The sequence below is a fragment of the Nanorana parkeri genome, unplaced genomic scaffold, assembly GCF_000935625.1.
Source record: "Nanorana parkeri isolate BGI_ZX_2015 unplaced genomic scaffold, ASM93562v1 scaffold1947, whole genome shotgun sequence".
Taxonomy (NCBI): Eukaryota; Metazoa; Chordata; class Amphibia; order Anura; family Dicroglossidae; genus Nanorana; species Nanorana parkeri.
The window spans coordinates 6,995-23,540 of NW_017308215.1; the positions used below are offsets into that span (position 1 = coordinate 6,995).

At 40.0% G+C, this 16,546-nt stretch overlaps 1 protein-coding gene across 1 annotated transcript in view; it reads left to right on the forward strand.

The window, feature by feature from the left end:
- The first annotated feature begins 10,924 nt into the window (after positions 1-10,924).
- The window catches only part of CHRNG (cholinergic receptor nicotinic gamma subunit), a 24,488-nt gene continuing 18,866 nt past the window's right edge, over positions 10,925-16,546 (forward strand). Inside the window, exons 1-4 of the mRNA XM_018572139.1 lie at positions 10,925-10,964; positions 12,635-12,774; positions 14,670-14,714; positions 15,932-16,041. Coding sequence (XP_018427641.1) covers positions 10,925-10,964; positions 12,635-12,774; positions 14,670-14,714; positions 15,932-16,041 — 335 coding nt within the window. The remainder of the gene's footprint in view (positions 10,965-12,634; positions 12,775-14,669; positions 14,715-15,931; positions 16,042-16,546) is intronic.

The window sequence follows — 16,546 nt, forward strand, 5'->3', positions numbered from 1 at the left end:
GATGGCTGCCACTCTCTTCCAACACTAGTAACTTCCACACCCTCTACATCCCTCATCTTACACTGTTGACCCCCCTCCCCTACTGCCCAGCCAATGCAGCTTACCTCATGGTGGAACTCCTGCTCCCGATACCATGGGCTGTGGGTGATGCAGGGGGAGGAGCCAAATGTGCTAAAAGTCAACAGCCCTTCATTGAGCTGATCAGCACAGCCCAGGTGAGGAGACAGGACCCTGATAGATCTGCCCAGCGGACGGTTTTGCCCACTTGACATGGTAACAAGCAGTTTGACAGGCTCCTCTTCTCCTTCTATGCAGCGGAACCCCGGTCCCTGTAGGGAAGGAAGGGAGAAGCCTGCCAATCAACTGGTAACCATGGCATGTGGGTCACTACAGGCAGCTCGTGCTGGGTTTGGGTTCCCCTACTGCCTTGATGGAGCCTGACCCCGTACAGGATGTCTGCTTGTACCCACCTGTCGGCGGCCTTGGCCACTGACCCCCTCTTGGCCAGTCAGTCCGCCCCTGTCCAGTACAAGATCACAATGAACTGTGCAGCTGTCCATCTACTGCTCTGTTCAGACTTAAGCATCAGTTTTTCAGGCATTTTTGTTAAGCGTTTTTGAGTGTTTTTACGTGCATCAACGTGTGTTTATCAAGCTTTTTTTTAGGTAAGCCTTTTTCAAAGCGCTTTCCCAAGTGTTTTGTCAGACATTGTTCAGCCTGTGCTTTCCTCTGTTTTATTCGCCAGTGTTTTTTGCAGAGGAAGCCTGGCTCTTGCATGACAAAAGGCAAAAAAAATACTCAATAAAGCATGAAAACGCTTGTGTTGTGAGTTTCCGGGCATCTCCATTGAAGTCTATAGGGTCAAAAGGGCCGACATCTGCAGAAAAGTAGCTCATGCACTTTTTTCCAGTGACAGGTGTTTTCTCTGGCTTCAGTACTGCCTGAGTCATTGACCTGGAACAAGCATGTGGATTAAAAAGTCACCGAGAAACCAAAATTCCTAAACTGTATACAGTAGGGATGCACCGATATATTGACCGCCAAAAAATATCGTCCGAAAATGACCCTGTATCCTCAATTTCTTTTTCTATTTTAAAAGGGAAATATCAGGGGTCTGTTTTGACCGCTAATATTTCCCCCGAAGCCCCTAAAAAATAAAAATATTTAATAAAAAAATAATTAATAAATACAAATAAATATAAAAAAATTGAAAAGTTTATAAAAAATAAATAAAATTTAAATATTTTAAAAAATTGAAAAAGTTAAAAACATTTTCGGTTTCGGCCTAACATTTTTTTAATTTCGGTTTTGTTTCGGTTTTGAAATTTTCATTTCGGTGCACCTCTAGTATACAGTATTTGCTCTGCATAGTGGCTAAGACCTTATTGAAGTCCTGGGAGCATTCAAAGTCAGGAAACTTGAAAAAGGTGTGTTTAATAATGGCAACCTTCATATATTCTCCATTCAGGTATCTTTTTAGGTAGCACTGGAGGAACAAAACTTAAAACTAAAGTAAGAGGTCCTGACAGCATATGATGTCAGCTACTAACTACAATTGTAAAAGCTGAACTCCAGGAAAAGCAAATATTGTCTAAATTCAGCAGACATTTACCCTTACTTGAATCTTGCTATTTTTTTCAGATCTGTACGGTCATCTAGCATTCAAATTTGCCTTTGTGCAAGTACTTCCTGTCATAAAGACCGGTGATTGCTGCTCTTTTTCCTTGTGCAGGGGGACTGGTCTTGTATCCACCCCTCTCCTGTAGTTTTCTGCAGGCAGTCTGTAGTGGGTGGGGCCTGCTGGGTCCCTCCCACATCTCTGCATTCTGCATAGACTACACGCGGCACAGTGATGGTGTCGCTGCTACTTTCATAGTGTAATATGTGGGGTGCAAAAGCTTTTAGTGCACCCAAAGTGCATTTATATCCTTTGTGGCTATTGAGGAATATTTTTAAATGGAAGCTTTTGTGTCCGGAGTTCAGCTTTAAATAAGCCCCACTACCTTGCTCCGCTTGTACCTTCAGAAAGCACAATTCTTTTTAGGAGAGCTAGAGCTGCCAAATACAGAAATGATTTCTGCCTGTCATAAGGCATTGATTGAAGGGTTTTTCTGATCATTCGCCCACTCCTCTCACCCTGCTAGACAGCTTCACACCTACTGCTATTTATGGTTGTTTTTTGGCAGCTGGGATGAAGCTCCCTCGCCCACATAACATTCATGTGTGAGACTGGCAAACAGTTTGTGAAAACAGAGCTAAGTACTGAAGCTGCAGACAGTAAATCAGTTATTAGGTACATGGTGTCCTTTGCGAATTCTACAGCATCTGCCCTATAATTCATGCTGATTTATTATGACAAATGGTTATAATTCTGGGCACATTCAGACACCACTTCCTACTGAACACTGGCAAGTTAGGAAAACGTATAGCTTTACTTTCTTTTGAAATAGGGCTTAATGAACACTAAAATCAGCCTGGCATATTAAATAAACAAGCCTACATACATACCTATCAGTATAGTCATGCCAGCAATGACTCTAACTAAACAGGTTGTCACTGCATTTGTGAGCTTGGCCCTTTTGCACATGCTATATTGTGCATTGGTTGCTGGAACTAAGCAGCCTATGAAAGCTCAATTTAACCAATGCTCTATGATGTACAGCCCTCTAGCAAATCACTTATTGGTTGTCCCCCACATTTTTAGTTGAGGCCCATCATACTTCTGGTAGCAGTTTCTCACTAGTGGTGATTTCCTTTCCTGGTTTGGAACACAAAAGTTTCCTTTCCTTGATCATGGCAATTTCCATGCTTGCGTTGACCCTTCATCCAGCCTTAGTTCTGGCCTTTAGATACCCTTATTGTTTGATTTTCACATCTGTTGGATCTTTCTGGGGCTATAATCCACCCCTCAGTTGGACTGCTTTTGGATGTCCCAAATGTTACATAGTTACATAGTATTTGAAGTTGAATAAAGACATTAGTCCATCAAGTCCAACCTATTAGGATCTCATTCTAGGAGTACCTGTACCCCTGTATATTACGGTCCCTTAAGAAATCGTCCAAAAGTTTCTTGAACAATTCCACATTATTTGCTGAAATCACCGCCTGTGGCAGTGAGTTCCAGACCCTAACTGATCTTACTGTGAAGAACCTTGCTCCGCTGTATTAATGTCTAAGAATTATTACATTCCTGATTAAGAATTGGACGTGGGGGCGCATGCGCGGCACGCTGGATGGCTGACGTGCCCTAAAGCAGCTCCGCTCCTCGCCGGCGTCTCAGGGGATTTTGCCCTCCAAAAAGGATCAAAACTTACAACGGAGTCCCTCTCAGCCACCATTTGCATGATCCCCAAACCAGACACAGATAACACCCACTGGGATAATTACAGGCCGATTTCGCTTTTAAACGTGGATATCAAACTATTGGCTAAAATACTGGCAACTAGACTTAACTCAATAATTCCAGACCTTATCCACAAAGATCAAGTCGGTTTTATACCCAGACGTCAACCCGGAGACAATGTACGTAGAGCCTGTCTCCTTATTGAAAAAGCGAATCAGAGACGCATCCCACTTATGCTCCTCTCACTGGATATGCAAAAGGCATTCGACTCTTTGTCCTGGCAATATTTGTTTTATATACTTCACAGGTGGGGCTTCGGGTCAGGGTTCTGTACCTGGATTGCTGCACTATACTCCAACCCGACGGCCTCGGTGAGATATGCGGGGATGCACTCTACGTTGGAGTGTATGTACTAGCTGTATTTCTATACTTGGAAAAAATTAATAAAAAACTTATGAAACTAAAAAAAGAATTATTACATTCCTGATTCCTTTTAAGGGAAATAAAGTAAAAACGATTTTTGTACTTACCATAAAACCTTTTTCTTGAAGTCCATTGAGGGACATAGGCCCCACCCCTCGGTGTTTGGCCTTATGCACTGCTTGCTCACAAAACTCATTACTGTTGGCGATAGGCTAATATTGGAGCTGGCTAAAAGTGTATTTCCACACCTATTTTATATTTGTTACATGTTCCCAATTACATATGATAAGCTAAAAAAAATATTTAAAACATGCTTCTTGCAGTTTAAACTGTTTTTACTTGGGTTAGGGTTTTAATGGTTTACATTTCTACTTGTTTATCTTTCTTTATAATGTTAGGTGATGCTGTGAAGGGTCTGAGGTGGCTTCTCCATTGCATGTTAAGTAAGTGAAGGAGAGAAAACACAATCCTCAATTTTGAGTCCTAAGTCTTTCCATTAGGACAGATCACCGTAAAGGTGCTGAGAAAAACCTGGAATCGGCCATTGTGTTTGCTGTATCAAAACATTTAAAAGGTAAGAAATGTATATTTTTTAAATTATTTTTCTTTATGCTATGTGAATAGAAACACATACCAAACATATAGACAGGTTTTTTTAAATTTGACCGCAAAAGTGGAAATACACTTTAACTTTTTCATTTGGCAGCGTCCAAATCTCCTGAAGGCACTAGTATAACCCCAACGTTTAATAATTACAACATTCCTATGTCCCTCAATAGACTTTAAGACAAAGATTTAATGTTAGGTACAAAAATCTTCTCTTTTTTGTTGTCAAGTAAATATACAATATAGCATATTCCTTTGCAAATGAATATCCCGGATTATTCTGTTCAGTGAGCAGGTTTGCATGTTTTTTCTGGATTTTCTGACCTCGTTTTGAAAAAAATCCTGATGTTTAGAGAGCTCAAAAGCTGAAGCTGAAAGTCACACACAAGTGGGTCAGAGTCAGAGCATTGACTTTTGCTCTATCTGATGTTTTTAATTAGAGATATCAAACTGAAAAGAAACATGTAAACTAAAAAAATAGGTAAAATGGACTACCAAATCATTTTCATTTCCTTTTAAATTTGTGCCGAGATTTAGCACTAACCTGGATTTTATGTGTAGTAGAACGATAACTAGTAAAATGCATTGCTGGATAAAAGAATCTCTTTGAAATAAATAATAAAAATAGTTATTTCTTTCAGTTATTTCTTTATGTTAGTTTTGTGCTGAAGGTTTCTGGATATATCTATTTATCACACGTATTGTGTCTGTTATTTCATTACCTTCTGTGCAGCATTTTACATTTCTTAGATTTTGAACATAATGCATTCGTTTATACTGTTAACTCTTCCTATGTGCGAAGTCCACAAAAAAAACTGTCTGGACACAATCTGCTCGAATTATGTTCTAATTATGCTTATAACTCTGCTCCCTAGGCTGCATTCACATATAGTGTTTGCGGTTCCCGCGCGATGAAAACGACAATATTTTTTAATCCGCACGGGTGCCGCTTGTTTTTGGCTATTAAATAGCAGCGAACGTGTGGAATCTGCCGGATTATCATTCTTGGACTATTTGGACTATGGTCTGAACAAAGCACATTGAAGTGCATTGTATTTTCTGTTCAGAGTGGCTCTGCGTGTATCCGTACAGCCGAATGCGTGTGGACAGCCGCTCAGGTGTGAATGGAGCTTTACTGTTTACTCATCATGTCAATAAGCTGTAGTCAGGGACTGCATTAGGAAATTTGGGACTGCCAACTTGCTGTAGCACTATCTTTAAGTGATAGTAAAGTCAAAAGGTTTTTAAGCTATTTCAAAAGCTGGTTGAATCACTTACAATGGATGCTGCTTCTTGATGTTTAAAAGTTTTAGCTTCCTGCAGAACCATCTGGTCTCCTGAGCACTGGCCCTGATATCCTGTTTTAGAGTGGCTCCTTTCCCTTGCAGGGTCCTATGGAGCCACCCTTTGTCTGCTAGTAAGCTGTGTGTGTCTCCACAACCACACAGGAACAACAAAGTAAGACACTCTCCTGCTCCCTGCCCCCCTTCCCTATCCTTCCTTCCTTCTCCAAGCTAGTAGATGGGCAGCTGATGGAAGCTTTGCTGCCTGACTGAACAGGAAGTTTGGGGAAGTGGAGCTGAGAGAGTTGGAGCTGTTTGGAAACATGACTGTAAGTGTTTGGGCAAAAATGTAAAGAAATACTTTGCTGGGCAATGTGTATTTGTGTAATCTGCATTCATTATTGAAACATGTTTAAGAGTTTAATATTTCTTTTAGGATTGGTTCACACCACTTCCAGTACTTTCCAGCACGTTTAGCTGCTGGAGCGCAATGGATCGCATCAGAAAATCCTCCCTGCTTTTTGGGGCGGGTGGGGGCATGGTGGTGCATTCAAGTCAATGGCACCACAGCCAAATCCCCCTCCCCCAGCCTGCAGTGCAATCCCCCGCACCAGAACGTGTGGCACATCAATGTTCCAGGCCAGTGCAATCGCAAAAAATAGTGTGTAAAAACAATCACTAAATAAACTCCGGACTGAATACAGAATACAACTGCTGCTAATGAAAACAAATGTGATTAAAGGGAATTTCTCCCAAAGCAAAAACCTGTGTGATGGGGCTCTGAAGAAAGCAACTTTTTTCTGATCGTGATGAAAAGGTTGAGAATCATTTCCTTGAAGTAGTATGTGGCATGTGAGTTATGAAGTGTCTGCATCCATCAGGACCTAACCACACAGGGTTTTTTGTTTCATTACAGAGTCCCTTTAACTTTTCTTTTGAGTCACTGATTGTCATAAGTGAAATACCAGTGCAGCTTTCACAAGGCATTCGCCTACTCTGGAGACTGAGGGGGTCCAGCTGATAACTGGAAGCTCTCACCAAGTGTATAGGAAAGTCTAATTTCGGCAGGACTGAGTGACACACATTATTCTGCAGCAAACAGATGGCTTGTGAAGACAAACATTTCTAAGATCAGCTGTCTACTCAGGCATAACATGTGCCTGTGAGTTAACCCCTTCTGGGGCCCCTGATGCCAATGCAACACTGCACATTCAATTAATTTGCCTTTTTTCAGCTTATGGTGTAATGCTCCATTTGAGCTGAGCAATGAACACGTGAGTACATAAACCTACCTTACTCTTAGTAAATATTCCTTTTTGAGAAATACTCTCCTTATTTCAATTATTGCAAGAGGAATTAAATAGAAATGAACATTTTTATTGGGCAAGGACATGTTTAGGTCTATGTCCTACTCAGGAAGCTGTCCGCAGCCTTAATATGGTCATAAAATCCTAAAATACTCCACATGTTTTTGGAGCTAATATAATTAAGACTTGACCGTTCAGTCATTAATTATATTTCATAAATGTCATTATTCATAAATATTCATGCTTCTTGTGTTTTGAGTGGCATTCCTATGGGTGCTCTGCCTCCCTTCCACAATGCAAAAATGTCACACCCAATCACAGAAATAGATATTCCGTTAGACTGGCAGTGCAGTATCAGCCTTACTTTTCAGAGAGAGATTCATTAAGCAATTATATATGTATTGTCTGCACTGTATTAGCAGTATATACTCTATATGTAGTATATACTGCTAATACAGTGCAGACAATACATTTACAATTATACTAACATGAATGTATTAAATGATCTGTATGTAGCCCTGTACTATGGATCATTTAACCCATTCATATTAGCAGAGGATAATTGTAAATCTATTGTTCAGTGCACTCTATATGTAGTATATACTGCTAATACAGTGCAGACAATACATTTACAATTATACTAACATGAATGTATTAAATGATCTGTATGTAGCCCTGTACCCCCTTTTCCACTTACAGAGCTAGGTTATTTTTCTTTTAAATAAATATTAATGTAATTTTATTGGTATCTATCTACCAGTAGCTGCCTCATTTCCCACCCTCGGCTTATATTCGGGTCAATACTTTTTCCCAGTTTTTTGTGGTAAAATTAGGTACCTCGGCTTATATTCGGGACGGCTTATACTCGAGTATATACGGTAACACACTTTCATATCAGAGTCACCCTTTCCCATCAGAAGCCCCTCTTTCATATCAGAGTCCCCACCCCCCATTCACATCAGAGTTCCCCGTTTACATTATGAGCCCCGTTCACCTCAGTCTTCATTCCCCCCTTCACATCACAGTCCCACAGTTCACAAAAATTTGAGGCACCCCTGAGGAAGCCAAAAAGTATACCAATGTGCCACGGCACCCTGGTTGAGAAAGGCTGGTGTAGATGAGCGTGCAGTCCAACTGGCACCGGAATTTGATTATATGGCTATAGTAGGAAAATACTATAACCACAGACTCATGTAAATAATCCATTATTCTCTGATAAATAACTTGGTGTTATCCAAAAGGGCGTAACAACTACAAAAAAATAACTAAAATGCTTCAAAATAAAAAGCTCAGCAAACAATTACAGCTTAGTTTAATTTTGTTCTTTACTTTTTGGGGCCTGCAATGTAAGCTAGAAATTCTTGCTGACAACTTCTTTGCATATACGGATACACAGTACAAAGGGATGCATGCAAATATACATATAAAAAACATTTACAATCTTTTAAATCAACAACTAGGTCTTGCTTTCAGGCAGTTCTTAGAGGGTGTCCGAATCTAAAAATATTTTCATGCACAAACTACTTCCCCTTTCCTTTGTGCGCTCAAGTGCATCACAAGAAGAAAATGACAACATTATCACCTGCATCTAGTAACAGAAGTTTCACTTGTGACTGAAGGCAAACAATGTCTATTTCTAAAAACATTTTTAAAGAAAAAAGGAGAAGGTTTAGTCTATAGACATCTGTCAGATGTTTTTCTAACCTGGATCTGAAAAAATGTCACCTGGATTTTGATTTGTTTGCAGGGATAAAATGTCCACATGTCAACCCTCAGCTTCTAGAAATTAGCCCAACTGTCCTGAAATCATTTTCATCTGTAATTCAGATGTGTGTTGTACAGAGCAGCCTTTGCCAACCAGGTTGCCTTCTGGCTTTGTCAGGGGAGCCTTCACATTTCCGTTAAAGATGAAGACTCTTATGTGATGGGGCTCCTGATCTTAAGGTGGGCTTCTAATGTATAGGTGGGGGGCTTCTGATATGAAATAGAGGGTCTCTGATGGGCAGCAGGGTTTCAGATGTGAAAGGGAGGACTCTGATGTAAAGGGGTAAACACCATGTCGTCTTTTTTTTTGCCTGGCGTCCCCCCTTAAAATCCATACCAGACCCCTGTCTAGGATAAGGGTTTGGTATTGATTTTCTTATGGGGGGGAGGGCACCACATGTGTTTTACATTTACCTTTTTAACATTTTAGACTGGGGTGGCTTGAGATTTTGCATACTTTTAAAAGGTGCGTGCCTAAAAAAGGTTGAGAAATGCTGGTATAGATCACCTACCTTGGCAGTTGTTATATTCATTCTCTATAATAACATGCATACAAATAAATGTGCTAAACTAATCATTATACAACAACACATTAGAGATAAGCTCAGGTTCAGTACAAACCTAAGCTCATCGAAATATGGAAGTTACATGGGCCTCCCACCATATCAGTTGCGGGTTGGGGCCTGCCCCACAGCTGACTGTAAACACAGGTGCATACCACTAATGCTTACACAATTTACTTGATATGCCACGTGGCCATATTAGATGAATGTCATTTACCTAATAAAGCCATGTAGCCCTATAAGGTCAATTATATCACTGCAATCCTCCCCTGATTACATCAAGCGGAGTTCCCTGTCCACAACTGATTAGGTGGCATGGAAGGTGCTTACTTCCGATTTTGGGAGGAGCTCCTTCCAGGGTAGCTCAGGTTCGGACCAGGTTCAGTCCAATCCTGATCTCATCCTTACAACACAGGAAGATATGTATACTGCCAGGGCCGTTCCTAAAATGCCCCTCAGGTGGCATCTCATTGGGGGGCAGCCGGGTGCAGCAACAATGTCCCAAGTTGTTAAGACCTCTGAGCAACCTGTGATATTCGGCCTGGCATCCTGTCCAGCTCACTGACATCAGGCTATGGGGCCTGGGGATGGAAGGGGGCCCAATTAGGTTGTTGAGGCAAATTAAACATAGAACATGTGAAAATAATACAGTACTTTATCATTAAGGGTTGGAGTGGTTGCCCTGTAAAGTCTACAGTGTAGAGACAACCTCAGGTGCACAAGAGTCTTTGTCTTCGGAATCTTGGCATTGTTACTCATGGCTCAGATCAGGGGACCCCCCATCACATTTTTTCTATGGGGCCCCATGAGGTGTAGTTATGACTTTAAGGTACACGATGGCCATTTCTTACTGCAGTTGAAGAGTTCTTTGACTCGGTACACACCAGAAACCAGTAAACATATTGCTGCAATGTTTGACTTCTAAGCTGCAAGTCCGTTCTTTCATTGCCTTGTCTCACAAATAAGTGTTTGATAGCTGACGTCCTGCAGGAATTTGATGCATTTATATATTCAGGTGTGTATGGACTCAACTAAACTATTTCACATGAATGGAACGAGAAGATGATCAACATTCGACAAGAAAGAGTTAAAAAGAGGCAGAAGAAGAGGAGAAAAGGAAGAATGGTGAAGAGGAAGATGATGGGAAAGGGAGGAGGAGGAGAAGGTGTGGTCCTGACAGAAGGAAATCATAGTGAATCCAGTTTAGAAGTTTTATATACACTGAACTTTGGAATGACTAGTTTGTACATTAATATAATGTCTTTTAATCATTGCTTTATCATTTTGACCATTTATGAAGTTATTTCAAGTTTTTTAATATTTTTTTTATTATATTTACACATATATTAACTATTTATTTGCATAGCCCATAATACAGCATCGAGTGTTGTGTCCATGTATTGTAATACAATGTAGCCCTCTGCTGTCAGAACAAGATCCTGGTTACTTTCTGGTCCAATTGTCCAGTAATGTAGGACATTGTTATTTCCCTTTGTCATCTTTGGTATCAACAGCTGACTATTCCTAGGACAGCTGGTGATGGTGTCCCAGAGGCCTGGTCAGTCCCTAAAATAACCATTCCAGACATTGTACGGAGGTTTAATCCACTCAACACATAAGGCATGAGTTAGAAGCATGGACAACGTGTTGCTGCTCCTCTTTCTGTGCTGCACAGGTAGGGACCTCACCTGATTGTACCTCTTATGTCTTTCTTATGTGTATATTTTTGATAACAGATCAAAGAAAAATCACCACATACGATATGTCATCTAATATAATATGTTATTACAAATAGCAATGCATTTTAAAGTGCAGCCAATCATGTTAACTTTCCATCAGTTTAAAGCAGGCAGATTAATAGGAAAGACTGATACTTCCGGCTATTTTCATTGTATTCTTCACATTCTTGTTTCCCTAATGAAATGTGACAACATAATGTAAGATTAGTAAGTAATTAATAATACCGTATATAACTTACTAATACAGCTATCAGTGCAAGCATGATGCATTCACTGAATCAATGATCGGTCACAGACAATGTATATTTCAAGGAAACAGGCATTGATTTTTCTTATTCTGTTCTTATTCTTATAGAAAAGCCAATTATAGTAAACATGTTTTAATCTGAAGCTTGATTTTCAATTAAGTTTACTGCTTATGAATACATGATTTCTTTTTTTACATAACTGAACAGGTAGATTTTGTGCTAAATTACAGTATATGCACATGACATTTGTACAGTCCTACGTAAATCGCCCTTTTTTTAAATTAAAAATTCATATTGTTGTGAAGAGTCCAAATATTGCTAAACATATTTACTGACTGCGTTTTACTGTACCCGCTGTTGATTTGTTGAATTGCAATATAGCTTGAGGATGAAAACATAAATGTCCTGCGCATACATTAAAGTGACACTAAACTCAGGAGTTGAATCTCAAAAATACATTCAAGTACCTTAACTATTAACAAAAATGTATCTTATTTGTGTATCACTCAGGTGTAGATCCTCAAATAATCTCTGAATTGGTGCTGACACTGTCCTTCCTTCTGGAGGGTGGCTACTTTTCTTCCCCATGGTCAATGTGTGTGTTGTAAAGTAGCCACAGCTCCAAGCTCACTCCTGTGATGGGATATAATCTTACGTTTAGTTGACTAATTTGCATTGAGATTGTAGTCTATCACAGGAGCGAGCTTGGAGCAGTTACTAGACATGTAAATGTAGTTTTGCTCTGAATGGATATTCATACAAATTTCTTTAAATTCGGACATTTAGATGCATCCAAGCATATACATACAGTAGTTATACAATAGTTACATGTCTTGTGGATACTTTACAACACACCCATGTGGAACAAAAGTAGCCACCCTCCAGAAGGAAGGACAGTGTCAGCACCAATTCAGAGATGATTTGAGGATCTACGGCTGAGTGATACACAAATGAGATACATTTTTGTTAATAGTTAAAGCACCCCCTTGTGGCTACATTTTGTTAATAGTTAGGGTACTTGGATGTATTTTTAATATTTAAATCCTGAGTTTAGTGTCACTTTAAATGAGAAATATTATTTACCAGTGATCAGTATGCAAAAAGGAATGTGTATAGTGAATGTGCAGTCTGTAAGTTTTAAAGAATTTACAAGTTCTTGCATGCCAGTCACACCACATCAGGCATCAATATATTCAGGGTGTATAGTATAGATAGCTTGGCAACTTGAGACTATCTGCTGCTCAGGAACCTCAAATGCCGTCATGTTGGAACTTGTAGTGCATGTGCCGCTGGAGGGCTATGCGTTGCTCTAATCTATAGTAATATATCAGTTAGTAATATATCAGTTTTTATCCCAGCTATCTTGGCTCACAATGACGAAGAAAGGCTCCTGAACTATCTGATGAACAACTACAACAGGAACTTGCGCCCAGCAGAAAAAGATGGCGATATTATAAGTGTCAGCATAAAATTGACACTCACCAATCTGATCTCTTTGGTATGTTTATAGTATTGACATTTGTTCTACAGCTTAACAATTCACATCATTCCACAGCTCTTAAGAACCTGTTACCTAATGCAGTGTTTCTTAACCTTTTTTCAGTCAAGACACCCTTTAAAAGTATACAAAATCTTGAGGCACCCCAGTCTAAAATGTGAAAAATGTAAAAATATGAAAAAACAACGCATGGCCCCTCCAAAGCTCATACTAGATCCTTATAATAGATAGGGATCTGGTATGGATTTTAAGGGGGACCCCACAGAAAAACTGATTCCTCCTTCACATCAGAGTCCCCCTTCAAATCAGGAGCCCCATCTCTCATACTAAGAACCCCTCTTCAAATCAGGAGCCCCTTCCTTTCATATTAGAGTGCCTTTTCATCACGAGCCCCCTTCACATCAAGAGCCCTCTTAACATCAGAATTTCCCCTTCACATCAGGAGCCCCCCTTTTACATCAGAGTCCCTCCTAAAATCAAAGCCTCCCTTTTACATCAGGAGCCCCCTTCACATCAGAAGCCTTCCTGCACCCTAGAAAGACTATTGGTGGTCAAGTCCAGATCTTCTAACACAGTAGTGTGATCACTATCACATGGGTGAACTAAAAGAAGGGGCTTGATTTGGAGGACTGTCCTGGTTAAATAAGACCATCATTATTTCAGAAAAATTGAATGTTCTACCAGATTTCATAGACAGCTTCACTGCAGGTAAAAATTCCATCTTGTAAATACATTGAGCTGCTCAGGTAGAACTGTATGGTAGATGTTTCAAGTTTGGCAGATTTTTTTTTGTATCAGCATTATTGTCTCAATTGACCCTTAGGAAAAGAGAGAGGATAATCTCTTAATGTATCTTTATTTGCTTTGCTTTCTGTTTTGCTCATGCAGTGCTTGGGAAGCCCATTTGAAGCCCAATTGCTTTAAAGCCCAATTGCTTTAAAGCCCAATTGAAGGTCTACCATTCTCCATGGTGGGGTAGAGGGGTTGGCGGCTTTAAAAAAAGTAATTCAATAGTGTGAAAATGTAAAATTTCTAACTGTCCTTGGTAGATAAATTGCTCCCCAGTACCATCCCAAAATCCAAAGCAAGGGCAGCAGGCTGCAGAGAAGATCAGCTGTTGGGAGGGGACATTAAAGCAAGCTTGTTGCTATGCTCTGCCCGGGCAATAATGTTAATACTTTCTCAGTCACTGACCTGAATCCTGCATGCAGATTAGGAGTTCTGGCTTCATGCTGACTTTACTTCTGCATACTTGTTCCAGGTCAACAACTAAGAAAGTACTGATAGTAGTGGTAACCAGGCAACATGTATTTTCAGAAGAAGATCCTCAATGGCAGACAATGGCATATTTGTCTCAGTACTGGTGTATTTTAATTACAGGGTCTATTTAAACACAAGCATTTGAAAACATGCAAAAAATACAAAGGTGCTTCTGGGACCGGTGCCCATGGTAACCATTAAGATTTAATCTATTATCTTTTCACCTTTACTAAGAAAATCATACGTTGCTTTAAGAAGTCCCATTTCTCTTCCCACCAGTGTTTATAAATCATCCTTGTTTTTTGGAGCAATTGACTGCTTTAAATCAGCTACTTTACAGTTAGCTACTGTATATTTGACCAATAAGTTTAACACAGTAATGGGGAAAATTTATTAAAGCTGGAGCAGAGAAAATCTGGAGCAGATTTGCACTGCAACCAATCTGCTTCTCTCTCATTTTCAAATCTTACCTGAGCAAACTAAAGAGAGAAGCTGATTGGTTGCCATGGGCAACTGCTCCAAATTCTGTCTACTCCAGTATTGATAAAGTCCCCCTAATGTGCCTATAAACAAGTTGTAGTAATTTGCCATTCTAATTTGCACAAAAATAATGTTTACTTTATTGTCACTTTCAGAATGAAAAAAAAGAGGCTTTGACTACCAACGTCTGGGTTGAAATGGTATGTACATAAAAACAGTAGAAGACTAGAACCTTTTTGTTATACAGAAGTATTCCATTAGAACGCTTCTTTGTTCATGTAATATATAAAAGCCATTGGGCGTGATTAACTAAGGATGTAAGCCCAGTGTAATACAAAAATCAACGCTACCTATTTGAATGGTGAAAATCATTGCTCAACACATCACATCAATGTAACTTTGAAACCAGAATCTGAATTGCAACAAAAAGTCCAAAGAAAAAGGTCTTCAAATGAACAGCAGTGTATCAGTCATGAATGCTCAATCTTGTAAGACCAGATTGTGAAACCAGTCCATATTAGATGAGTAGAACAGTAGAAAGGCATCATGGCACACTCACAAACCAGCATGTAAAACAACTTGTCTCACCACTAAGGACAATGACAGAGGTTTGGATACACGTCTTCTGCAAAGGATGTGTAAGCCGCACTGCCGCGCCAAGGCACCTCTTATAGTGCGGTCCTAACTCTAAACTATGAGAGTCTCCATCTTGGAGCACATGGGGGCAGAAAATTCACAGATGGAAAAGCTCCTGCTGCTAATATGACCTAAAGCTGCCTGATGTCTCTTACCTGGATCATCCAATCCACTGCATTTGAGTACACATTTTCAGAATCAAGACAGTCAATTTCTGTGTCCATTACATCATAGAGCAGGATGATATTATTGTTACAATTCATTTAAATAAATAACTACATACCAGAATTTTACAAATAATTTTAATTGCAATAAAAATATGCATAATTGCATAATAAAATGCATGTGTTATAGTAAACAGCACTCTGGGCTCAAATAAAACAAATAAGGTTGATGCAGAATATAATGCTTGTTTTACTAGGGGATGATCTAATGCAGAGAAACATTCACCTTAGTTCACAACTCCACAGCAGCTGCAGTCCATTCCTCCCCTCCTTAGCTCAGCAATGAGGGCAGGCAATCCTACACCACCATATACAATGAGTTAGGCTTTCATTTCTGTTAATTATAATACTGTGTATAGTCACCTAGCAGTGTTTAGACTTTCATGCGGAACTGTAAAGTTACCTAGAGTTTTCCAAAACCATTTCTTTTCCGTTGGATATTTCTGAAGAATGGCAGCATACATTGTGAAATGTAAAAGTGAGGTTTACATTGATCCTGTTTCACATTTTGTAGATATATTGGCAACTTTCCTTTTCTTTTTTTCATGTTCCTTCAGCAATGGAAAGATTATCGTCTTAGTTGGGACCCTAAAGAATACAGCGGCATTCAAACTACACGTATCCCCTCCACTATGGTGTGGCTCCCCGATGTTGGTCTAGAAAACAAGTTAGTAATATTCCAGACAACAATGAGCCCAAAATTCTAGAGCTTTTTGGCTAAACTTAATAAAGCAATAAATGACAAACCTTTTTTTTTTTTTCACTTTACTCTTCTTTTGAGTCACAGGAGTAAATTCACTATTGTACCCCTTTGACACAAAGTCAGCATATAGCATGTTACTATCTGCTATATGCTGATAGCACAGAGATAGGCTACTGCCGTGAAGGATCCCAACAATATTGTCAGGATCCACCTGGCTGCCTGATTGACAGCTGGCTCTGCCCCTCTAGAGCCAGCTGTGCCTGCCCCCCTTCCCTGTCTGTCCCTCCAATGAGTGCTGGATAGTGATGGGCTCGGGCGTGTTCGCAAGCGCCTCGTGCCGAGCCCGCCAGGAAGCTGTCAGCGCGCAGGGCCAATCACAGGCACTGAGACATTTCCCGATCTCTGCAGCTGCGAACCGGGAACATGTCTCAGTGCCTGTGATTGGCCCTGCACGCTGACGGCTTCCTGG